This window comes from Diorhabda sublineata, chromosome X (assembly GCF_026230105.1).
Source record: "Diorhabda sublineata isolate icDioSubl1.1 chromosome X, icDioSubl1.1, whole genome shotgun sequence".
Taxonomy (NCBI): domain Eukaryota; kingdom Metazoa; phylum Arthropoda; class Insecta; order Coleoptera; family Chrysomelidae; genus Diorhabda; species Diorhabda sublineata.
This window is the reverse complement of record NC_079485.1, coordinates 30,008,255-30,036,202: the sequence shown is the minus strand read 5'-3', so window position 1 is coordinate 30,036,202 and position 27,948 is coordinate 30,008,255. Positions and strand designations below refer to the sequence as shown.

The following is a 27,948-nucleotide window of genomic DNA, read 5'->3' as shown; positions in this document are numbered from 1 at the left end:
AGAGTAACTGACTTCATTTTAGTCTGCGAGGTAACTCGATAAAGAGACGACCGTTTCTCGTTGCCGCAAGCCAACGTGATCAGTTGTTTACTTTCGAAAGCATGTTGAGTATACAGCTACGGAACTCTCGTGTTCTCCCTAGATGCTTTCGGGAAACTTCTAGTGCCAGTGCATGGTGCCTCCAGAGGGTCAGATGTGCAGTGTAAGAATTGCCGATGAGTGGGCCTGAGTGCTATCGCTGGAACCGTGTGTCCGTCGAGGATGGCTTCCATGGCGCCATCGGACTCGACGACGGAGTCTACACAGAGGCACGAGTCAGATCTTTACACAAGACCAGGTTGGGTCGACGCAGATATCGCCCTAGGACAACTAGATCAGGTAATCATCTCTTAATTCACTTCCTATTATCTATAATAACCACCGACAACAAACCCAAAACTATTCTATCAAGTACTCAAAACTTAACCTAATTTGCTACCAAATACATTATATATATATATATATATATATATATATATATATATATATATATATATATATACAATGAATGTAGATAGGAATCTCTTCCTGTGTTTTAAAATTGGCTCTGTCTGCTCCTCCGCGGTTCGGAAGTTTAAGTATTTCGGTTTGTAATGTATTGAAGAATTATGAATTATTTAAAACTACTACTGTTAATTATAAATGAAATTTTATAGACTAAACTTTCTATTTCAATTAAAATATATGAAATTGATAATAAATATAATAATAATAATAAGAGAACATAAAATTATTATAGTATCTTATTTATCTTAGCATTATCTACCGTGTGAGTGAATTTTTAAATGTGCGTCATTTCGAACTGCTTAAATAAATATAAAAAGATTGTAGGAGACTGAAAAATAAAAGACACTAATTAGCAAAGATATTATTGTGTTTTTACTTTTTTACTGATATTTGAAGTAAACTATAGTCACTAATACTTAAATTAATTCTGTCGTAAAAAAACTTAGTATTCTGTAGTGAATTATCACGATTTCCTTATTTAGTACGTAATAAATTAGTTTCGGCTCCATATACAGGGACATTCCAAGTAATCCAACTTTGTTTATGCATTTTTAAAACTAATTTTTGGCATCTAATTATAAGTCATCAAAAATTATCGTTGGTTCAAGATTGATAACCTGAGGCTAACAATCAACACGCTTGCCTTAAATCTTTTTTGTAATGATGTAATTTCTAGGCAAATTAGATTCTTTTGAATCTTTCAATCATTACCGAGATTAAATTGCATTGTAAACTTTGCTACGTAAAATAAATGAAGCGAAAAGACGGTGTGGAACCAGTACGTGTTTCGAATTGAAGAAAATAGCCCCCAGGTTCAACCTATCACTTCAAAGTAGGCCAGTCTAAATAACGAAAACATATAAAGTATGCTCTACAAATGAACTGAATCGAGTATATTTTTTATAATCGAAAACAAAAAGATACCAATAGAATATACGTATTATTGAGTTTTTTTTTTTTTCTAAAGATGTTACTAAGAAATCTTCTAGAAGACCACCCAAGCAGTATTATAATAAATATACCTAAAAGGTCAATATAATATGGGAGGTAAAGAATCCCCACTCGACAACTGTTTATTTATTTTTCTTTAAAAACATAGAAATAGGATATTATTTTCTGAAATTACTCCAATAATAAAGTTAAAACAAATCCACTTTAGTATCAGAGTTAAATTAATAAGTCTGGCCTAATGCCGCAGTCTTCTTAATCAGGTGTGATAGGTGATTTTGGAGCCAGACCTGATATTCGGTCTGTGGGCGATGCGCCGGTATTACGTTAGCCTTGGTAGGACCACCGGGTAAGCAGCGTGTGTGGTCCTCGGCTAGCTTAGCGGCTAAAGTTACCTGGTCCCCTTACCCCGCCGCGATCTGCGCCTAGCTGCGAGATCCTACCCGTACCCCTACTCACTCGGTCCTTATGTTTCCGGAACCGAAAGTTCAACCCCTGTGATGTCTCAATCTCGTATGCTCTTTCGGTGTTGCCACTTTGTAATACTTATCCCTCATTTAAAGATTCTGAATAACTTGAATTTTTATTCTACCATATGGATTAGAATTTTGTATTAGATCTTTCCCACGTAGATTATTATTATTATACAAAAATATTTTTGAATTCATACCTTACCCTATTATTTAAGTAGTTATTTTTCTACTGCATTTTCATCTTATCAAATTATTTATTTACATGAATATATTCACAAGTAGTTACAGAATACACATGTTATAAAATTTTGTGTGTTCGTATATTGTAATTATCTATACTATTACTTATAATTTTCCTCTACTGTTATTATTAATATTAACTTTATTTGAATATCGGCAACAGTGTCTGTATTTGGTGGATACAGACGATGCAGAGTCACATTGTGGAACGTTTTTCTTTTTCAAAAAATTTTTAATACCGACAGCTGATCTTAGACAACGAATTTTTTGTACTGTTTGTAAAAGTTCAATAAAAGGATAATAAAAAATTTTTCGGTTAGGGTCTTAAACTATATACGTAATATGATTGTTGACGTTATTATGAAATTCTCTTTTCTAAACCCACGACCTAAAACTTTCTAGAAAAATTTTAGAGTAAGTTGAAATATTCTAGAAGCATTCTAAATCAATAGATTTGTTGTATATTAAAAATTAGGACTCCAGTTTATCTAAGTCTAAGGTACTACCCATAAACCTTTCTTCCTGACAAGGTTGAACAGTTTAAAGACGGGGATAGGTGGTAATTGGTGTAATGAGTTTTTTTGCATAATTATCCACGACTAACTGGAAAATAGTGCATAAAAAATAAGTTAACTAAAACAGAAAAAAAAATTTAAAAAATGCGTTAATTACTGCTTTTCCATTGCCACTATATCAAACTTATTTGGACATAAATTACACATTTAAACTTGATGAATTTTTTTATTTATAAAAAATTATGGAACAAAATTAGCAGAATCCGTAATTAAGTATATGGGTGCTTAACAATGTGATAGAGAAAAAAAATTAACTTAGGCGACACCCCTACAATCTCAAGTCACTGTACACGAAATTGTATTTTTCGTGTTTGTGTTCGTAATGTTTCTTGCTCTCATACACTGATAACTTTCATCGAAGTCTCGGCTCCTGAAAAACAAGGTTATAGTTTTAAGATTCATTGTCAGTAAATTGCTGAGAAATCGGGCCCCGCACTGGTGGTCAAGTCAAACTATAACTCAGAAAAACGCGAGGAGTGATTGTGAGTATCTAGGCAGTAAGAAGAAGACTTAAGGCTGTTAACTAACTACTAGACCCAAATATATCCCAGCCCACCGAGCAACCCCCGTCTACGATTTGCCAGAGAGAGAATACGTTAATTGGACTGACGAACAATGAGGCTCCATTGTCTCCTCAGACGGAACCAGAGTATGCCTGCATGATAGGACGAATGTATAGAAGATCTGTAGTGTTGCATAAAATAAAATGTGGCTCATCAGTTTTTGATCGTTACACCTCCTGGCTTATTGTTTTAAATAATCTAAACTAAGATATCAATGTTTTTCTCACTTATAATTTTAAGTAGTTCTACTGGATTGTCATCAGGTCGCTTTGCTTCTTTAGTTTTTGAAGCTTTTATATTAGATAGAACTTCAGATTTTAAAATTACCATATGTTGTCTTCAACTAGATGACAAGGATATAAAGTGGAAAATACCAAAAGCGAAGAAAAATAGAGAAAGAAACTTGAATTTTTCTTTCCAATTCTGCATAATGAAATTTTTATTCATCATTATTCAAAATTTACCTTTTTTATGAAATATATATTTATATTACAGTAAATTACTCTGTGGTGCCTTATTGTTATTGCTTTAAGCTTGGTCATTTAAAGATGTGAAACAAACTGAAGAGACCCCAATGAATGAAATATTATTGGGCTGGCGACAAAGTAATTTCGATTGTGTAGTATAAAATAACAAATAATAGTTTTTAATCAATTATATGTTTTCCATTTTGCTCAATGACTTTTTGCCATCTTTCTTTCAGCTTCATGATTCCACGCTCATAAAATTTGTGGTCCTCATAAGCAAAAAACTGAAGCAGCTGCAATTGAAGGTCATTGCCATTTGTGAAAATTTGACTATTCAAATAATTCTGAAAATTTCGAAATAAATCAGTTGGTGCGAGATCAGGGCTGTATAGGGATGTGGTATCACTTCCCAGCTAAGATCTAATAGTTTCCCACGAGTTGCCAAATATGTGAGTGGTCTTGCATTATCATGGTGGAACTATTAACCTTTCCGATTTCACAATTCTGTCCGTTTTTCTTTGATTGTTTCATACAGCTTCATTAATTATTGACAGTAAACATCAGAATTGATCGTTTGGTTCCTTGATAGCAGCTCAAAAAACATAACAACTTTGTGATCCCGCCAAAGAGCTTTTTTTGTTGTTTTTCAGCTTTCAATGTGGTTTGTGCTGGTTCATCATGATCATTTTCGAACTATGTTACTGTACAGGACCCATTTTTCATCATCAGTGATGATTCTTTTTAAGAAATGATGGGTTTTATTTCGTTTAAGGAGCATATCGCAAATGTTGATTCTTTGTGTTGAACGAATTTCTTTCAATTCGTGATGTACCCAAATATCAAGCTTCTTAACTAGCCAAAGACATTTTAGGTGTTTTTCAATTGTTGTGTGCGATACATGTAGCCTCTACGCAACCTCTTGAGCACTTATATGACGATCCTCTTCAATCATGACTCGGATTTGGTCAACAGCAACTCCAGAACGGAATTTTTTATACCAATTCTGACACATACGCTCTGTGAAGCAATCAGCACCATTTCCTTTTCCTTCCTTTACGAAAATGCTCGTTTCTACACTTCATTTAAAATTAACCCACAACTAATAGCTTCAATAGAAATCACGCATCTTGCTACTTAAGTTACGTCAATGTGACCAGTATCACGTGACATACGGCAAACTAGAGCACTAACATAAGTTATTGAAAAAAAAAACAAGGCCCTCTATCAGTAAAAAGTGGAAGTACTTAGTTACAACCCTATAAATAAAATATCTAGTTCGTTATGAATACAACCCAAGAAAATTCTGTTTACTTCTGCTCTCATTTTTGGTGGAATAATCGCATATTATATTCAAATTTCAATATGTGTTAATGAACCTTCTTCGAATAACGTTTCTCTTTATTATGTTTAGTATTTCTACACGTTTTGGATATATAGCCTAAATTAAATTTCATTTATAGTGTAACTTTTAATACTATTCTGTATATCGGATGGATTTTTAGTTAAAATTAATCTTGTGGTTCATTTTCGGGTTTTATTTGAAAAAAATATTTATCTTGGCATTGTAACTTCGATGTTGTTTCCTCAGAAAGTTTAAGCAATACTATATTTATTAAAAATCGAATTAGCATCTACTGCGTATTAAAGAAAACAAAATTATAGATTGAAACCAACTCAGATTTATCTATGCTATAGATGAGAACTGGAATTTATTTCAGAAAAACCTTGAGCGTTGTATCACTCTACTTTATGAACTTATTTGTCCCACAAAAACTCAATTGAGTTGAGATCGGGCGACTGCGACGGCCAAATCATTACTTCTTACTCAATTCTTCCAAATTCAAAGCTTTGGAGAAAGCTTGGGATCGTTGTCATGCTGGCAGATACATTTTTTACCGATCAGGCTCTGCTCAGAACGTTTCACATTTTCTTCTTCCTTCAAAACCCCTCCAATTTTCACCAGTCTCTTTCAATGGATTATGGGGTAGGCAAAAACTATTGACCGGTAATGTAAGTTGTAGAGATGCCACTCCGATGATTATGTAGTAGTGTAGCTATTGGGGGTTTAGTTTTTTCTTAGGTACTTCAACTTAGCTGCTGCAGAGAATTATTTCACCACAAATTCACTAAAATTCACTTTGGTAGGCGTTGTAGATGAGGGGGACGTTCTGAAATCGTGACTGGAATTTTACTTTGCAAATTAAGTGGGAATTAGACAACAAATTTATTTCTTCTTTTGAAATTGGAACTGCTCCACGATAATTATGGCATGTTACGCTACCCACTAAGTTATTGTAAGATATTGGTTGGGGATTAATCGATTTTTCGACCGCTTTTCAAGTACTAGTTTTTACTGGATTGATAACTTAGATAATTTGACAAAAAATAGCTAAAAATGATTGTATAAATGTCTTTTTTAACCGGTAATGTTAAAATTATCAACATATTTCGCATGTATTTCCGAGTTGCCACGATATAGTTGTTTCTGCGCCCGGCCTATTGCCCCTTCGATAAAATGTACTTAATTAAAATTTTTTCTACCGCAAATTGCTTAATTTAGCTGATTTATAACCTCATTCTTGATTCTCGTTCAAGAAACAACAAAAAAACAAATGATTATTAGTCGTGAGGATCAAGTAGGTCAGGGTCTTGTTCATGATCGAGGGCAAATAAGATGAAATACATATCTAATGTTATACTTAAATCTAACATAAAATCCCACATGAATCAAAAAATGAATTCTCAATTCTCAAACAGAATTGAAATTGAGTTGAAATTTATATTTATTTGAGAAAAAACCTTTTCTAGAAAAATAGTCCTCAACAATGACTCTCCCTTTTTCTAAATCCTGTTTTGTCGTCTGTAAACAGTCAGAAATCACCGGAAGCTACAACTGCCATTCAATATAATATAGTAAAGCCATTCGATCAACCCTTTTTCAAAATGAATTTATATTGCCAAATTATTTTAAATAATCGTTTTTTTTTTTCATTAATACAAAATACTATCGAATTTAAAAACTTTGCGTTCGGTTAAATGAGTGAACTTAATGTAATTAGTATAATTGATAATTATTTGAACAAATTACATTATAAATAGTCACGAAGATTAGTATTTTATTTCAGCAATGATTCAGGATACTTCAGAACTTCTAATAGGATTAGGCATATCTGGTAGTTTTGACAAATGAAATCGCCAAACTGTAACCTCTACTTTGTTAAACATATAAGACTAATAATTAATATCTATGCTACAATTTTGTATCTTTTTTTATCAAAAATTCTAACTCAAAGTTAGTTCAAAGTGTCTCTTTATAGCCAACGATCTTCAGTGTGCAAAAACAACTGAGAAAAGATTTAGTGTTCTTCATATAGCTAGGCAAATAACCGAGAGTAGTTTGAATTTATATTGACAACAATTTTTTGCTCCTAAATCTTATTTTTTAATCGCGCAGTAATACTAAATTGTCACAGATAACACAACTAGTATTTTCAAAATTTCATATAGATCTATGTCGACCCTTGCGAAACCGATTTAGACCCCAGCAGCATGAGATAGACCACATACTAGGCTTACTTTTGAATTGTTTGGTACCTTTCACTGGTTGCTGTCTACTTGGCTGGTAATTTTTTTAATTCATGCTTGTCGTAATGTCCTATCCATAGTAACACTTTTTTTATTTGGCTTAATGACTTCCAAATAGAGATCAGCTATCTTCTAATTTGTTTTACAAAAAAATGCGCTTTTACTAGCGTTTTGTCCGTCCGTCCGTTTGTAGTATCGATATCTACTCAAAGGAAGTTCGAGTTTTTTACATTAAATCCCTGTATAGCTGTAGATGTGCCAAAACGAAAGAAATTTTGAGCGTTATTAGGAAAAAAACAAATTAATCAAAATGTGGTTTTAAAGTCAGGTAAAAATTTAACGACATGTTGCGGTTTTATCAAAATATTACTTGACATTGACAACTTGCATAATAAATTGATCAGTAGATCATCTACAACATGATTAACATCAAAATAAAAATCAATATATATATATATATATATATATATATATATATATATATATATATATATATATATATATATATTACGCATCAACCTCGCAAGTTTATCTTAGTTTGCAGTCTACCAGGTAGTTCATAAGGTCATAAGTAGCTTTTCCAGTGAATGTGGTAATCGATTAATTTTTCGTTCATTGTCATATTTTAAACAGTCAATTAAGAGGTGTTTCACTGTTAATTCACTATTGCACATTGGTTTATAATTTCCCGCTAATAGGTAGTCATGTGTGATACAGTATGTCCGATTCTTAAACGGTCACTTGTCTATTTATATTGTTGGAGTTATAATCCTGATGATTTTTAACTGTTTCGTAAGGCTTTTCCTTGCCATTTTTTTGGATTTCCTTCTTAAAAAATAATTTGAAATCGATATGTACTATACAGTTATGAGTGATGGCTGCAAGATCCAGCTCGTTTGGGTACCCGGCCACTCGGGCAACAAAGGCAACGACGAAGCGGACTCACTTGCCAGACTGGAATCGGCGAACCCACCAATAGGCTCACAAACCATACTTGGTGTGGTCAAAAGCGCTTTCAACAGCCTTCTCGCAATGCGTACTAGGCAGAAATGGATGGAGACGCCTGCTATGAGACAAGCGAAGGCCCACAACTGCTCCAGCTAAATAGACGCGAAATCAGACTAGTGATCGGACTTCTAACCGGACTAAGACGTCACCTTCACACCATGGGCATCGCGGATAATCCGGAGTGCCGCTGGTGCATGGAGGAGGACGAAACTATAGATCACGTTATCTGATAGTGCCCTGCACTCACACGGGCGCGGTTTAAACACCATAACCTGCCTAACAACATCAAAGGATTCAAGCCAAAGCACTTCGGCTTCTCAAAGGACATCGGACTTTGGTGACGTCAAGAGGGGCACGACGGGCCTATTTGAAGGTACATGTGTCAACGGCTTCATGGCCGCCTACATCTACAAACTATGAACTGTCTAGTTACTCTTTACTGATTGTTCGTTGTTGTATGCATTTTTTGCTAATCCATCTACACTTTCATTTCCCTCTATTCCGGTGTGGGATGGAACCTACATGAAATTAACATTCATCTCGTTGTTTCTGCTAGCTCCTCAATATGAATGGCAATGGGATTGTTGGGATATTGTCGGCAGATTGCCATTAGTGAACTTTTAACCACAATAATTTTCTTGAAGTTTAAATTTTTGTTAATACTGATTGCTAACGCTAAAAATGCGTCGTTTTTTTTTACTTTTTTTTCGATATTAGCTTCCCGAATGCATTAATTATCAATTTTCAGTATTTTTGTTTCGATTAATCTAAGCAGTAACAGTAATTTTTAGGCTTATTTATATATTAAAGTACATTTTTTCTCTGTTTAAATTTTTTATTATAACTACTTTGTATCTATGACTAACAGCATTATTTTGTCGTAAATTTTTATGGTTTTCTTGTCACAATCCTTCTTTTATAAATGTTTGGTACTACAAGAAACATAAAATCAAATGAAATATAAAAATCTTCCTTCATTTAAAATTCAATGGTTGTTAAGTCTTGACTGTATATTATTCCAATACGTAGGAGTGTCACACAACATTGTAGCTATCAAATTCTATGTTGTTTGAAAAAGTTCCTGCAAATACCCACGCACATATTTTTACAATATATTTAATATACTCCCTCATATTCACTTGTTTATTCTGAGTAATGTTTTATTGATAGAAAAATATTCTCTATTGAAACTATTTCGTTTCCCTCGTATTCGAACAGAATGAGAATTGTTTATAGAAAGGAGGACAAGGACCCCTTTAACGAGGGGTAAATGTACCAGTGCAGCTGCTCTCTCGAACAGTTTAAGTAGCCTAATGATTATTTCCAAGACAATAGGTTCATTGTTAGAGTGTATGTTTAGTCTTCTAATTACCAATAACATTTATGTAATATATGAACGCCAAAAAGTTTCAAAATAATCGTCAGAACGAGTACAAACAGTTGAATGAGTATATACACCTCCTGTAAACGTTCTGTGCAGATTGAGTTATAACATTGTGATTTTAGTAACGTACGCGTGACTGACCAGTAGCGGCACACCAAAAATATTTGCTATCAATACGAAATACGAGGGCTGCTACTTAAGTTTTGAAATATCCAAATAAAAACGTATATTTCTAATTGGGAATGGCTTTATTATTATTCAAATATTCTTCATTAATATCAAACACTTTTGAATGCGATTCAACCATTTTTTCCATAATGATTGAGGTACTACAAAACATGTGATTTGAACGCTTCTTCAGGTATAGAAAAACGTTGACTTCACAATTTTTGAAGAAATCATTGAGTTGCAACCAAGGACTGTACGGCGGATGACCCATCAATTTGATGTTTAGATTGTTCAAAAACGTTTTTGTTTGGACTTGTGTGAGAGCTCGCATTGTCTTGGTGGAGAATGGTCTTCTGCGATTGGTTTCATTGATTTTCTGTCAAACAAATGCTGGTGTATCATTCAGAATTGACCGTTCTACGTTGCTCTAAAAAAACGATGGCGTCATGTCCAGGCGATCATTTCCTTCCAAATGCTCTGAGCGCGATCAACTTTTGTTGGATTTGGCTCATCTTTAAAGACCCATACAGTCGATTGTTGTTTAATTTCGGGTTCATATATAGAAATTCTTTATTCATCACTTGCCTGATTTAATTTTTTTCCACCTTTCTTTGCAGAAATCGACACAAGCTTGTCTTAAGCGAATGTCAAATTATGTGGTATCCAACTTTTTGACAGCCAAATGTTCATGCAATATTTGATGTTTGGGAGTGGAACTAATGCCCAATTATGACTCAATATCACGTTTTGCTACATAACGATCTTGCAATATCAGTTTACGCATCGATGTTTTCTGGCACAACAGCCGATTTTGGTAGCGATGTAATTCCAAGTGGAATGTTCAGTTCACGTTCACCATTAAAAATGCCAAACTTTATGTCAGATTTGACATATTCACATCAGTTTTGCCATATCTCAAAATTTAAACTGCAACCCTCGAATGACTAATAAAAAAAACATATTTAACAACAGTTCAAACATACGTCAGTATTTTCGCGTTTTTTAAAATGTAGTTTCTTTTGCAACTATTCTTGGCTAATCTTATGAAATTAGTTGTAAATATATTTGAATTTGATAGGAATAAATATTTTTTGTTGATATGGGGTGTGATCAAAATATTATTTTATTATAAACAACACTTATCCAAACGTTGAATCAATTTCTAGAAGGCTTCTTTCGGAATAGCATTTATCTGATCTATCGAAACTTTCTCAATGTCAGGAATAGTGTGAACGCATTTCCTTTTGACACATATTTGAAAAAATCTAGAAGTTGTAGCCAAATCCCGCGTATTATTGTGTGTTGACATGATAAAGAAGAAACCCGTTAGCCTATTTTGCTTCATAAATATGTAATCAAACATTCCAATACTCTCTTGTAAAATTCCGGCTCCCTTGGAACAAAATCCGATCGCACTATGCCTTAACAATCGAATAAAACCATATCGTTGATGTTCGGCTATGATGAACTGCCCTTCAGGGCAGTGGCCCTAGGGAAAAATGGGCCACTAGCCAGACTGAATACACTGTATACACCAACACTCACAATTACATTGTCTGACGCGCGTTTCGATAACCAAGTTATCGTCTTCAGTGACTGAAGTCTACCTGGTGGTGTAGTGTATTCAATATGAATATCACCAACGGTTCCAAAAATTCCAACCTCGTCATAAAACCCAGATCTGCTAATCTGAGAATATTTCAATCTCGTGCAAATTGAAACATAATTTACTTTTTGCTATTTGGAGCATTGTCTTGGTACAAAGTTTGCAAATTATTTGTTAAAATGCTTTTTATTACTCTTTACCTTTACTTAGCTCTCGAATAGTCACCGATTAACATGTGTATAGCTACTTTTTGCACATTTTCATCTGTTTTGTCCGTCAGTCAGATTTCTGTATAACAAACGAAGCCTATTGTACTTGATATCTGAACTTTCTACGACTGAACTGGTGAAAATAGATCTTTATGAGCTCTTAACAATTATGATAATTATTACATAGGAAATCTTCATAGAATGAGGCAATAAATTACACCAGGACCAGACTTTTATTGTAAATAATCAAAACTTTTAATTATCTCTTTATTACGAAAGTTAATTCATTAATTTTTATTAGAAATCAATGTGATTCATTTCAAAATTGACGGTATACTTGAAATATGTAGTTAGGCCAATCCATAGATTTCCAAGTATCTAAACCAATCAAATTTTAGTCAGTTTGCAAGACAATCGGGGTAAGTTAGTAGTAGTATAGGACCACCTCGTAATCTTTTGTATAAAAAAAGTATTGTAGGGCTACTGATATCCCTGCACGCATTGTATTCGGAACCGTTGGTCCTTCGTAGAAGGACAGGCCCTCTTCGGAACATGAATAGTTCAGCTTTTATTAGAGATGAGCTCCAACAATTTGAAATATTGTTTTTCTGCGAAAAACTATATCCACTGATTTTATAAATTCTATTAAATCGAACATGTCTCACTCTGTGCCATTTTCAGCTAAGTTTATAAAATTAATCGATATTTTCTAGTTTATTACTTGTTAAATTTTTTGTCTAACATATTTGTTTAAAACATTTTAATTAATAACAATAAATTATATTTATTCAACATTTTAATTAATATCCAATACTTTTTGATCAATTAATGTTTAGTAATGAACAAAATTTATTATTTGCGAAAACTAATTTAACTCTTCTATGATTTCTAATTCCAAGAACCAAATAAATTCATTATGTTCCAAAGTAACTATCCCCATAGAATTCTCCACCTCTGTTGTGCATAGTACGCGGTATCGGTATAGTCTTGGGTGGTCCTATGACGTCAGGCCGCATCTTGGGTGGTCTATATACCATGTTATGTTATGCACTGTTGTCACGTTGGACACGCCGACGGGTGATCTGCTACTTTTATAATTGTTGAGACCCGCTAAGATCGGAGACAACATAGTCTCCTTATAATTGAATTGTTTACATAAAGGGGGTCTCGAGATATTTATTTAATGACAGTTCGCTTTTTTTATTTATATTTAAAACTGTTTTGCATAATATATAATGTTGTTTGTTGTGATAGTAATAATTCATATAATACAAATAAAGTGTATAATTTTGTAAGTCAAAAATTGGGACTTTGTGGGACGTAGTTTTGCGTGAAATGAAATGTATTTTAAAAATATATTTAAAACCAGAGTGCTACACAACGACGTAAGTATTAAAAAAAATTATATTCTATTTAAAAATTTTATTTTGATATACCTTTTGAAATGTTTTAAATATTATTTGGAACTAATTTTCAAAAACTATGTTCTTTTAACAGGGGGGATTTTTTTTTAATTTTGTACTATTCATTTGATAAAAAAGAGAATTGGAAATATAATTTGACAACGTGGTATGTTCCTATTCAAGTAGAACTACCAGGTTAGATTAGAAAGTTCTTGCTATGAATGTGACACACAAATAGTTGATGACCAATGCCTGCGGCAGTTTCTTATAAATAGATTCTCTAGTAAATTTTCGCATCTTAAATTATATGAATTTGTTATTAATTTTCTTATATTTAACTTCTCGGACATTTTCACGAAAAAAAAGCATATTTTCTCTTCACCTTTGACATCTTTAACAAGTCAAAATGTTGAAATACAAATTCCCGTGAAGCTGCTTTTGTTTTTTCTACATTGACATATTTCTTGATACCTGTCATAAGTTTTTATAATTTTTGTTTCAGGGAAAAGCACAAGGAGATCGAGGAATTTTATGGGTGCGAGGTCGAATTCAGTCGCAGCTTCATATTCTAGGGAAGATTCTAGATACCCATGCTGGAAAAGTCCTCTTCGTAAGCATTCTGGCGATTGCAACCTTCTCAGTAGGACTGAAGAGCATGACGTTCCATTCGAATATCGAACTACTTTGGGCGGAACCTTCTACTACACCAGAGACTTTACCACCAGAAATGCTTTCTACTCATCAAATGGTTCTACAAACAGGTAACGGAAATAAAATATTTTATACAAGAATTTACATCTTAATAACTATCTATTAAGTGAAAATGATGTTTGTCTGCAGGCTTAGATCCGGACATGGACCTCTTGAATCCCCACGGCCTCCTTGAACATTTGACGTTAGTTCAAAAGGCAACACAGGTTACAGTTACGATGTTCGATATAACATGGCGGTTAAAAGATTTTTGTCAATCGCCTAGTATTCCAAACTTCGATCTCCAGTTTATTGAACAAATGTTCGAAAACATGATGCCTTGTTCCATCGTAACACCTTTGGATTGCTTTTGGGAAGGATCAAAATTACTTGGGCCCGACTATCCTGTATATATACCGTAAGTATATAATTGCATATAACATTGAAGAATCTAATATTGTTAAGGAAGACACTAGGATCGTAATAAATAGTAATCTGTTGGTGCAAGGTACGGACTAAATGCTGGATATGGTAAGAATTCAACACTACCAATTTATTACATCTTATTCCTCCCTAACTTTCTCAGTATGTGATTTAGCATTGTCTTATCTAACTAAATCTGGATATTTCTCCGATAAAACCACAAATATTCGCTGTTCACTATATTCCTCGACCATCTGGAATGATTTCGAAGTACACAAGACCTTCATAAAACTTTCCGTTCGAATTGACCTCCTTTTGCGACAGGTTCTGGCAATTATCCTTTGTCTAACCACTGATTTTTCATGATGGGGTTGTCATCGCAGTGACAAGGACAAGGAGTTACTCAGACACCTCTACTTACATCCCAATTAATTATTGTGTCACTATTTGAGAATTTTTATAGATCTTACGTAATGGTTTTAAATGGCGATGTCTTATATGTTTAGAAGGTTTAAGGGATTCCCATAAAAGTTGGTTTTCAACCATTTCTCTTTTATTCTCAATATCCTACGCAAGTGGACGACCTGAGCGTCAAATCTCTTCTATTAAAACGATTAAAATAACGCTGTGCTGTTCGCTCATTAACTATGTCTCTTCTTCAATTTCTTTTATTTACATAGCTGCTGCGGTTGCTTTGAACATTTAAATTGTATTCTATCTACGAGGTGTGACTATAAAGCTGCATAAAAAGTAAGGATGCGCTAATGGCAAACGAGTGAAACCTTTTCTTTCTAATGCGATATCTACCGTGTCTGTAGATAAACCAGTGTAGCCGTAGTCTTCGTTTGTATAGAAGCTGTTTTTCTGTTTTGCCATAAAAATGATCGACGTAAAAGTAGACCAACGGATTGTTGTGATATTTCACACGAAACTTGCAACTGAAACGGTGATCTTGTTCGATTTGACCGTGGTTTACGTATTCGTACGGATTCCTCATTCCCACTCTCCGTCACGAGCTTTGTAGCCGAGTGCAACATCTCAGTGTTAGACTCCCACATTCGCCGGATCGTGCACCGTGCGATTTCTACGTCTGTCCTAAGGTCAAATCTGTATTAAAAGGAACAAGATTTGAGTCTGTTGAAGCTGTAAAATAGAAAATAGCGCGCGTCCTGAAGGAACTGTCGTGAAGACTTCCTGCACTGTTTCGAACAAAGGAGGGGTATATATTGAAGGTGATAATAAATAAAAATACAGAATATATCGGTAGTCTCGTTATTCAATAGCCACCCCTCGGTATTTGTGATGTTGTCATAGTTTTTTCTTCTTCTTTTCGTAGTATTAATTTCTGAACAAATTAATGGAAATACTAAATCGTTCAATATGTCATCATAGATATTTAGAATTAGTATAGAGTGGAGAATAAATTGATATTGGTTTTTATTCGTCGCTAAAAGTCTCGAAAATTCTTAAAACAAATATTTTTTCCTCATTTTTGGCCAACAAATGTTGGTGTACCACTCAGAATTGGCCGAAAAAACACGACAACTTGCTTTGAAGTACTTTGTGCGTCAACAACTTTGGATAGATGAATGTTTCAAGTATCTGTAAACAAATCAAAAAGCACTCGTATGACAACCCGTTTTGAGTACCATTAGAATTGTTAAACTTATTATAGCGATATCAGATTTGACATATTCACATCTGTATTGCCATGTCTCAAAACCTATGTAGCAACCCTCGTACTTTGTTGATTCAAATAAGATTATTTTGCACCTTTTCTAATGTTTTTATCCCTTTTTACACTTTATTATTTTTTTGGGATGCTTGTAATTCCGTAAAAAAATTTATTTCGTAATTTACGATGTGTGATCAAAAAGGGTTACAAGTCGAATATTTATTTAATGATGCTCAGTAAACGAGCCTAACAAGATGTCTCGAGACGATGCTTTGTTGGTTTCATCCACGTCGAAAGTCATAGAAAATCATCACGCGGAAATATTCGCGATTTGATTCAATTTTTTGACCAAGATGAATGTTTCAAGTATCTGTAAACAACTCAAATAGCACTCGTATGACAACACGTTAAAAATGTCAAAGTTTATGATGGTCAAATTTGACATATTCACATCATTATTGCCATATCTCAACACCCTCCTATATAACATTTAAAATACTTTTTCAAAATTTACCACCAAATTATGCTAGAAGATATTTCGTATATTTAGTTAGAACCAGATATTTTTTAATCGTCTAAACTTGATTGAATGGGCAATATTTCGTGGAATTAATTAGACTATGGAGTCGTTTTTATCTTTTATTTAACTTAAATTGCTTTTATCTAACACATTCTATTTGGAACAACCCTAACCTCTTCTAAATTATTCTCGAAAAAAAACTTTCTGCCAAAGTTCTTAAGGCTAAGTTATGCAACCCTACAACAAATCAATCTTAAGCCCTGTTTACACTGATTTTAGCGTTTACTAGCACAATATAGGCAAACGAATCTCTATATTAAAAACTTTTTTCGATTTAGTACCACGTGTTGAGATCGACAACTCTACTTTTATACAAAAAATATCGTGTTTCAAAAAGATAAGTTATTACACCTGGTCACATTTCACAATTAAACTAATAAAGAAATTCCTAGGATTCGTCTTTGTTAACCGCACCTGTCAAATAATAAAGAAGGAAGATGCGTAGTTTGACGGAAATACAATCACAGACCTTACGTGATTTATGGGCGTACCCGAGAAAGATTTGAACGGTACGACATATTTCAGAATCTTCAAAAGTTATTCTGTTACGCTACCAAGGTCAGTCATTGTGTTGAATAGAAATAAAAACATTTATAAAGTAAAAGTACCGTTGCTATATTCAATCACGAAGTTATGCCTGTAAAAACCGTTTACAGACCGGTTCTAAATCACATTAATATAATTACATATATATATATATATATATATATATATATATATATATTTAAATTAAATTTACCGATACCTAATATTTTTGCGTCTGATTTAATCTTGTAGGCTAATTCGGTCCTGTTCAAAACGTCTGTTGCTTAATCTTGTAACATTAAATTTGAAAAAAAGTTATTTTTTCCCCACAGGCCATTCGGTTCTTCTTTTGGACATAGGCATGTGTTCGGCTTACCACCGGTAATTACTTAATACTGGCCTTAATAACATTTAATAACTAAATTATTATTGTTGAATCAACATTTCGTTCTACGTTTTGCAACTATGTTTTATACGTTTTACGAAAATATCGAATCTTCATCTTCTGAAATATTTCCAACAGAGTGAATTAAAAGGGAAGATGAAAAAATGTCCCACTGGGGTGGATCGAAAATCGACAGGTGTGCGCACCCCAATTTTGCCTAATCGAGCGGTATTTTATCCCCTCTAAACAAGAATATCGTTCACAAGCTGTTGGGTTATTTGTTATATTTCCATTCCTCGCACAATATTTAATATTTTTGTATCAATTTAGAATTTTTTACCACATGAACTTGTTACATATACCGTTTGTTGAACTGTTTTACCCTTGACAAGAAATACAATCTGGTATTCTCTAAAAAAGAAAACATTCTTAGAAATCTAATACATAAAGGAGGTAATTTACTCTTTCAAAAAAGGTCTAAAGTCAGGATTATTACCATGTTCATTTAACTTGATTCCAGGTAGGTGAAAGAGCGATTATCATAATGAAGTAACTACCAAGAATTGCAAATGTTTACAAAAACTGTCAAGATTTGCGTTTAAAGTACAAATTTTGTATAAATCTAATTTGCCTTTCAATAACCTTATTACAATACGCCGCATTTAATCAAATAGAATGAATAAACCACATACAGAAAAATAGTTAATCGCCACCTCATATTTTCTACAAGTTAATAATATATTTTGTAATGTGAATAATTTTCAAATCAAATTTGCATTCACATAAGAATTATTTAATAAATATTATTACGAAATATTTATATTGTCGCTATCTTTAGGTAGATACGAATAACAATCATAGTTAAAATCAATCAAAGTTAAAAATTTGTATCATAGTTGAGCACTTTTATGGCTCAATTGATCAGTGGTACAAGAATACAATAGGAAAAAGAATTTTAAAGTAGAATTAGACCACGATTAAATTCCAATATTTTTTTAAAGGCTTTTTTTTAAATAATTTGTGTTTAAAAGTTTGCACAGTTTTTGTGAACGAATGTAATATTATAATAAATATTACATAAATATTAAACCAATTTCATGTTTTCAAAAAAATAGGTGACATAGATACTAGTGTAATTTCAAGAATAGGTTATTTTCGTTTCCTATAAAGTTTACTTTTAATACTGTCAGTGTATTAAAATTATGTAAAATATTTCCACACTAATTTATATTCTAAAATAAACTAGTTTATTGATTATTTCAGCAATTACATTCGTTACTTGTGGTTTTATGTTGACAATGAAAGACCGTTTCTCAGTGTTTATAGCAAGAGTTAAGTTACGTGATGCAAATAAATAAACTAACGATTAATTGTCGATTCCTTACGTTTCTTTGAATTTGAATAATTTACTTTTATTTAAAAAAACTCACTACTGCTTTAGCATTATTATGCAATTTACAATGTTGTTTAGAACGTTACATAATTCCCCTGTATAATAAACTTTTTTTTATAAAATCTATTGCAGTATAAAAGTAGTTTGTTATATACACAAAGAAGAATATCTGATAAGGATAGTTGATAATGGTTTTTCTTTTATTCTTTTGTAGAGGATTGACACTCAAGTTTTGAGATAGAAAAATGAAAACAAATATTTATTATAATTCACACTTCAACGTGCGTTTGAAGCAATTGTGGAAGCATTTCTTCCATTCCGATTATGGTACCTCCAAAAGATGTGATTTGAACGCATCAACCGCTTCTTCAGCTGTAGAAAAACGTTGACACGCGCAAACAGCCGATTTTGGACGACGAAATTCATCATTGAATTCAGAAAAACGGCGAAACACGGTTATTCGATATGATCATCAAAAGTCGAAGCGAGGTGACCGGCTGTTGGTTTAATCCTTACCAAAAGTCATTCAAATCAATTTTTTACTAAGATGAATGTTTTCAAGTAATTGTAAATAACTCAAATAGCACTCGGACGACAATACGTTTTGAGTACGTTCACCATTAAAAATGTGTCAAACTTATGTCAGATTTGACATATTCACATCAGCGTTGCCATATCTCAAAACTCAAGTAGAAATCCTCGTATTGTTCTATTTCTAATCATTTATAAACATTATTAATTTTCATAAGGCCGTAAACCGGTATGTTATTAATTAAATATGTAAATTTTTTATAGTTCCTTTCATTCGCAGACCACACAACCATTTGCAATAAAAATCATTTGTAAAATCAGCCGTATACGGCATAGGACCGGCGCTACGTATTTTGCCGCCCAAGTAGCGCAATATGCATTGTTGCATCTTAGTCGTTAAAACCCTGATTACCATAAGTTCAGAATTGGAGTTAGTTAATATGAGAATACAATGTTTGATGTTTCGTTTAAATGAAATTCTTTCTTCTCTTGAAATTTTTTACTTGAATTTCTACTTTTATACTGTTCTCGTATGGGATATTTATTGAATTACGTTTCCACTTAGGTCACCAACAAAAAACAAATTCTATTATCAAGTAGCTTATGAAAATATTTCGAGTTTTGTAAGATCGACCCTGGAGCGATGAGGCTATGTATATATAACGTGACAGACATGTCATATCTGCAATCACCATAAAAACAATTAACATTTGTTTATATTTAACATTCACTGGAAATTGAAATATCAATAATTTGATTTCCAAAGTATCAGAACCCCCGCCTCCAATAGGTTAATAGATCCATTTTTAGGAAATTAGGTCGTTTTTCTCGGTAATTCTCTTTCTTATCCATTTTCCCCTCGTCCTTCATTTTTCGAGTGTAAATTAGTTTTGTTTTTATTATATATTCTCGATATATTGTTAAATAATTTCATTTTTTTTCTCTCTTTTTTCTTTTCTCTTATATCTTCTTTAGTGTTGATCTGTTTCACTAGAAATAATCTGCCTTCTCAAACTCAAAAGATCCTTCATTTACATTACTAGTCAAAAGTTTTTGTCCACCCTATACTTTTATTATTTTGGTTCACAATTTTGGCACAATTTCGAAAAATAATCGTCGACTATCTCGTTCAATTCGTTTCACAGGATATTCCAAAGACCTCAAGTGGAAGTAGGACGCTGCTTTCTGATTTCCCTATCCCATTTGTTCCACAACAACTCAATAGGATTGAGCTCGGGCGACTGTGACGGTTAAATCATTACTCTCAGTACATTATTTCTTTCCAATTTTTTCAAATAATCTTTGCACAGTATCTAACATACGTTCTTCCTTTGAACTGCGCACAAACACTCTTTTTTTAGACCCAAAAACCTCAAAATTTGACTCATCACTCCATAAAAGTATCTCCTACTCTTCATGCTTTCATACTCTTTAGCCCACTTCAACTTCACAATTTTATTTCCTAGATTCATTGATCTGAGCTGCTATCTCTGGACCTGTGAGTCGTCGATCACGTTCACTGATCAATAGAACACGTTTATCTTCAGCAGTTGTGGTTTTTCGAGGCCGCTCTGAACGTTTTCTCTATCACCAAAGCTCCTGGTGGATGCATATTTTGTTGTAGTCCACGGTAGGTCGAGGTATTTTTAATTAGGCCGCAATGGTACAGTTACTTTTGACTAGATATGAAGACTTGCAATTATTGCAAAAGTTTCAACTGGCAGTTCCTTGGTTTCCGACCTTCGCTTACCAATATGAAAGAGAAATTTATCATGGGGTGGGCAAAAACTTTTTACTTTTTTAGTGTACATATACTAGTTTGATATGAGTTCCGAAGTTATTAATTTTACCCAACAGAATTTTTGTTTTTATTATAGGTATAGTATGGGTAACCAAATAAAATGGTCGAATTTAAATCCCAGTGAATTAGTATCCCAAATAAAATTAAAAGAATCCCATTTCGACTATCATTCGTTAGAAGATTACTTGAAGCGTGCTGGAATCACAACAGGATACCAAGAGAAGCCCTGCCTGAATCCCAAAGATCCCGAGTGCCCCGATACAGCCCCTAACAAAAATCATACACATCCCCCAGATGTCGGAGCTGAACTTACAAGCGGTTGCTATGGTTTGGCGGCCAAATACATGCATTGGCCGGAAGATCTAATCGTGGGTGGTGTACAAAAAAACAAAAGTGGATATATAAAGAAAGCCAAAGCATTACAAACAGTCGTTCAGCTAATGGGTGATCACGAGCTATACGAATTTTGGTCTGATAATTACAAAGTACATCACATAAGTTGGAATAAGGATAAGGCTAGTATTGTTCTTAATGCTTGGCAAAAAAAGTTCGCTGATGAAATAGATCGTCTATCCAGAAGTAATCCATCTTCGTCTTACGTATTTTACACATTCTCTACTGCCAATGTTAATAAATTGTTGAAGGAATACTCCAGATCTGATTTGCTCAAATTAGGTATTGTGCTTGGGGTAGCTTGTATTTATGGTTGGGTAGCTCACTCAGCTTTAGCCTCTCTAGGTAAATAATAATTTTTTTCAACAATACAAGAACATTTTGATTGAATATTTGTTTTATTGCAGGTGTTCTAGTCTTAGCGAGTTCAACAGCAGCTGCATTGGGCGTGTGTAGTCTCATAGGTCTCCCTATGAACCTGTTGAGCACTCAAGTGTTACCCTTTGTAACTGTAGGACTGGCCCTGCGTGAAATGTTTCTTATATTATCGACTCATACGCGAAAACTGTTACCTGCAGAAGTGTTGAAACGGACAGGACCTAGTATTATATCCGCGGCTCTAATAAACTCTGGTGCTTTTATCGCCGCCGCTATTCTGCCCATACCCGCGTTAAGAGTGTTTTGTTTACAATGCGCAATTATGATCGTCTTTCATGGTACCGCACTTCTGGTCATTTTCCCTTCCTTTTTAGCACTACAGCAGCGATGCAAGAAAGCTGACATGCCTTGCTTCAAATCGGAAAACAAACCAAAAATAACAAATAATAACAACAATCAAGACGTGGTAAGTATTTTTTTCAGCTCATTTGTAATTCAAATTTACATTCTACTAATATTAATTTCTACTCATTATGGATACTTACTTGCTTACAACGATTGTAACACTCATTGTATCGTTCTACCTAAAGCCCGTGGTTGTTTTATGCTTAAAATGTGTAACTGATGAACCATCCAGGTTACTTCTCATCCCACATTCGAAAACACAATAGCAATGTGTAATTACTTTGATACAACTCAAATTAGTCGAACTACAAAATTAAGACAAGTAACAAAACTAACAGAAAAATATTCTTTGTTTGCCTCCCAGCAGCCATATTGTCCCTATCAACCTCTAATAAAAACATATTGATGTACTGGTAGTCATTACCCTTCCAGTATTAACCTCTAATTTTAATGACAGACCACGATGTGGCGGTCTCTTATATCTATTTCTGTAAGATGGTTTTTTTTTCAGGAACACGGAAGCAGTTTACTCACTGCTGAGAAAGTTTGCCAACAAAAGAAAGGATTGATACCCTGGTGCGTGACCCGCTATCTAGCGACAGTGTTATTCCGGCCATTCGTAAAGGTTCTCATGTGCCTCACTTATGCAGTGCTAATTATTTTTTGTGTATTTAACGGACTAAAACTAGAATTCGATGTAAGACTTTCTACATTTTTACCGAAAGTTACGCAAGAGTACAAATATTTAGAAGCCCAAAATAAGTTTTTTGGATTTTATAATTTTTATTTGGTTACCACAGAGCTGGAATATCCTCTGAATCAACCTCTTCTGTATGAGTATCATTCCTCTTTGACACAAGTTCCCCACGTTTTAAAAGATTCGAATGGTGGTCTCAATATGAACGACTTTTGGTTGGCGAATTTCAGAGACTTCTTAATTGATTTGCAACAAGAATTCGATTATAATAGAAATAATAGTTGTTTAAACAGCGAAAAATGGTTCCCGAACGCCACCGAGAAAGCAGTATTAGCCTTCAAATTATTGTCGCAGACAGGAGTTGTACAATATCCTGTCGATAAAAGTCAAATATTTAAAAAAAGACTGGTTCGTAATAATATTATAGATGCTAACGCTTTTTACAATTATTTATCAGTTTGGAATAGTAACGACCAAATATCTTACTCCAGTTCTCAAGCAAACCTCACACCGAAACCGTTTCAGTACTACAGTTCTAATGTAGAATTTGATTTGAAAATTCCGAAATCTCAACCTCTCGTATATACACAAATGCCATTTTATCTTAAGAATTTAAGAACTACCTCTAGTATTGTCAGTACCTTAAAGCAAATAAAAGATATATCTGAACATTTTAATAGCAAGGGGTTGAAAAATTACCCGATAGGTCTTATATTTGCCTATTACAATCAATTTTTACTCATAGATAGATTATTAGCGGCACAATTTGTTCTAACTCTTCTTTCTGCAGCGATTGTTGCGTTCGTTCTCGTTCAGTGGATAAAACTTTGGTGTGCTCTTTTCAGTACGTTAGCCTCCCTACTATTACTCTGTCTGGTAAATATTAACGCCCTTAGTGGTACTATTGGAGCACTTCATTTTATAATAATTAGCAGAAATATATTTTTAATACTAACCGGCTATTTAAGTGCTATTGGTAATAGAGAACGTAGAGTGAGATTGTCTATGGAAGTAAATTCGGAACCAATATTAAAAGGTGACATAGGATTATTGCTATGTGCAGCAGTATTAGCAATTTCACAATTTGAATTCATCTACTATCACCTATTCACGTTAATATTAATATCAGTTTGTGGTTCGTTAGCTAATTCGTTCGTATTTTTTCCATTACTATTGGCACTAATTGGTCCAAAAGGTGAATTACAACCTATTGAGCATACAGATAGGATATCGACACCACCACCTTTAGTACCCTCTCCTATCCCCATCCGCAACACTACCTTCACAAAGCCTCCAAAACGTAATACCTCCAGCAAAACCACAAGAGAACCTAGCCTCACAACCATCACAGAAGAGAGTTGTAACCAGAGTATTGTAGTTGAACCACAAGTCACTGTAGAATACAGTAGTCCTGAATCCAGCTCTAGTGGTCCCTTCACGACAAAAGTCACTGCCACTGCTAACATAAAAGTAGAGTTGGTAGCCCCTGTATATAGATCCAGTAAGTGCAGCAATAAGTGTCATCGATCGTTTAAGTGCGACAGGCGGAAAAGACAAGAGACAGATAGACAAAAACAGCAGTGTAGATGCTGTAAAGACTCTAATAGTAGTGATAGTAATACAGAGACTGAGCAATGCCCTAGTAGCTAGCATTTTGTTACCATGTAAGGAATCAGTGTAAAATATGTTTATATTGAATATATGTATACCAAGCATTTATTTATTTAAAGATGAACCATGTAAGATAGCTAATCGAATTACAAATTAATATTTAGGATATATGCGGAACTATGTTTAACTTTGTAGATGTGGAGAGTGAAATTGTAAAACTTCCTATTTTTAAATTTTTTTTTATCAAAAAAGCTTTTTTTCGAGTTCTCAAAACATTACAGTTCATATTTAATCCAAAATTTATTGTAATTTATATTTTGTTTATTTATAGGAAATATAATTTTAATTTTCCAACGTTAATCACTTGGAGGTGACGAGAAAATAAATTTTATATTATTTTTAATAAAAAATGTTTATCGATCTCATAAATAGATGAAATTTAATTCGCGTCTAATGAATTATAACAATTTCCATACTTAAAAGTAAACAATCTATTGTTGGATAAATTTCAAATAATTTCTCCTTATTTGAACCTGAACAAATATCGCAGAAACGCGATTTTTAGGTAAAATGGCAACTTTCTTCAAGGATGAAGAATACAACGACAATCTAGAAAGTTCTTAAATGTTCGAATAGCATCAAAGACTTTTTAGAAGCTTCTAAAGGGCAAAGCTCTCAATTCATATATTTTAAATAGGACGACTTAGGTAAAAACGTCAGCACTCTTCAAAAATTAGAATAGAACAACATTCCAGAATGTCGTGGGATGCTATCCAATACCATCAAATGTTTTAGACTGCCTAGAAGCTTCTAGAAAGCGAAAGTTCCAATTCATATTATCTTCAGTAGTAATCTCTTTTGGTAAAAACAGGAAATCTTTTCAAGAATAAAGAATAGAACATTCCAGAAAGTTCTGAAATGCTTTCAAATACCATCAATTTTTCTAGACTATTTAGAAGCTTCTAAAGAGCAAACTTCCAGTTCATATATCTTTGGGTAAAAATGGCAACTCTCTTCAAGGATCAAAAATAGAACAACAGTCCAGAAAGTTCTGAAATGCTTTCAAATATCATCTAATGTTCTAGACTATTTAGAAGCTTCTAAAGGGCGAAAGTTCCAGTCCAAATATCTTCAATAGCACGACCTTCGGGTAAAAATGGCAACTCTCTTCAAAAATGAGAAATAGAACAATATTTTAATGTTTCTAAAAGGCGAAAATTCCATTTTTAATATCTTTAAAAGCACGTCCTTCGGGTATAAACGGGAACCTCCTTCATGGACGGGAATTAGCTAGCTATGTAAACTATACAACGGACTACCTTAGTTTTATGTCCATTCCTTAAAATCGATCTGAAAGTTATTTTAGCAGTTTATTTATAATGTTAACAACAATTTGGCTTCTGTGTACTACTAATTATAACACATTATGTAAGTTTGTGTTTATGACATATTCTAACCCAAGATGCGTTATTATGAAAAAATATTTATATCTATAAAAGTAGTCTCCATTTGAAAAGCACATTGTTCCGCTAAATCCAACTAATTACGTATTTTCGCAATTTTACTTTGTAAAAATTCCATACCAATAGTTTTTAAATATGAAAGAACTGTATTGGGTTCCATATTATTTATATTATTGTTCAAGTAAATATTTTGACACTACTAGTTGTTTCATTTCGTACCTCTAAACCATATACAGGGTGGAACTATAGTCCAGTCAGCAACGATCATACAGAGAAGCATGATAGCTGATACCATATATGCGATACTCCTATATGGACAGTTGGTATGGGAAAAACCCCTTCCTATGTTATAGAGCCGACAATATTCATTTTCTCTCTGGTTCGAGACACTTTATCTATACTGCGCATGATTGAGAATGCGCAGAACCGAGCTGGAACCTCGGAGGATAGAGAAATCGTTATCATTCTGTCTTCCTTAGTCGGAACAGCTTCCACGTGTGTCCATATACACAATAGTATGTGTCGAACCTAATCCTACATAAAGACTTAATTCAGTTGTGTCAAAGATGTCGTAAAAGAAATGAAGCACGAAACGCTAACCATAAAAACACAAAATGGTATAAGACTAAAAAGAATCTGGCCAACAGACCTACAAAACGGGTAATGAGGACTTGTCGCTGGAGAAGACCTCATTACGCCATAGTAGAGCTCATATACTCTAAAAAATTATATCTCATAATGTACTTAGTGTTTTTTAAAAGAAACAAAATTTAAAACGCCTTGTATGTAAATCTTCTTCGGTAACATTTCACAATCTATTCTTTGAACTCTATGAGGATCCGTGAGATTATACTCAAATGTATCGTTGGCTTTTAGTAGTAAGATTATGTTTTGGAATTTAATTAGCAAAACGCAAGATTTGGTTGAAGATAATCCCACAAAATTGCAAACTTTTCTCAACTTTATTACAGTCTCTTGTTTTTGTGCCGTCTAAAAGTCTAGGCAGCGCACCAAGAAATCTATGCAATTTAAAAATGTGTTCAATTCCATCGAAAGAGTGGAGCAGCTATTAGAACTCTAAGCTCCAATATCATAAAATCCAAACTCGTTTGGGATTGCCTTGACAAATTAAACGAGCTAGACAAGTGAAAAATAAAACTACCATACAATAAATTCCGGGACACACCGAAGCGAAGGAAAATGAAATAGCTGGTAAGCTCGCTAAGTCGGGGGCAGACAAGTCCTTCATGGGACCCGAACCCTTCTATGGTATCAGCTACAGAACATGGGAAAAACCACCGGAAAAGAAGTTAGATAGAAGCAAAACCAATTATTGGGACAACCTACAGAGGTTGAGACTCTTCTGGGAAACTATAACCAGAGTAGATCTTCTGAATGTATCAAGTAAGTGTAAGCGAGAACAATCTACGAACACTAACAGGAGTCCTATCGGGGCACTGTCGCCTCAACAAACACCTGAAGTCGCTAGACAAATGCGGCGTGCAGATTTTGTTGCACAGAGGACGAAACTTCTATCCACGAAACACTAAAAAACCCCAGAGCACTACACCTGGGAGCTCTTGAAATAGAAGACGAAGATGGTATTAAATTTGATAATTAATTTACATACCTCTTTAATCTTAACTTCCTCGACCAAAATTTTAAGAATGTTGCCAAAAAAGTATCCTTCCACAAAAATCTGTAGTTTTTGCGATGTTGCCACTTTTTACCTAGTGACCGCTTGTCATTATTCGACCTGGAAATATTCGTTCAAGTTGCATTACACTGAACAAAAATTAAATCAAGTGATAATTGAGATTAGA

The 27,948-nt window shown here is 33.6% G+C and overlaps 1 protein-coding gene across 1 annotated transcript; it reads left to right on the top strand.

The window, feature by feature from the left end:
- LOC130450832 (protein patched) lies at positions 1-26,324 on the top strand. Its single transcript, XM_056789483.1, has 6 exons — positions 1-378; positions 13,678-13,936; positions 14,016-14,283; positions 21,255-21,916; positions 21,979-22,415; positions 22,866-26,324. Exons 1-6 carry the CDS (start codon positions 262-264, stop codon positions 24,699-24,701), a joined length of 3,579 nt encoding a protein of 1,192 aa, XP_056645461.1. The 5' UTR covers positions 1-261; the 3' UTR covers positions 24,702-26,324.
- The last annotated feature ends 1,624 nt before the right edge of the window (positions 26,325-27,948 follow it).

Bases quoted from the DNA above. Each gene is read 5' to 3' on its own strand.
- LOC130450832 (XM_056789483.1), top strand. From the start codon at position 262: ATGGCTTCCATGGCGCCATCGGACTCGACGACGGAGTCTACACAGAGG. The intron at 13,937-14,015 runs GTAACGGAAATA...GTTTGTCTGCAG, and splicing joins TCAAATGGTTCTACAAACAG to GCTTAGATCCGGACATGGAC. The intron at 14,284-21,254 runs GTAAGTATATAA...TTTTTATTATAG, and splicing joins GACTATCCTGTATATATACC to GTATAGTATGGGTAACCAAA.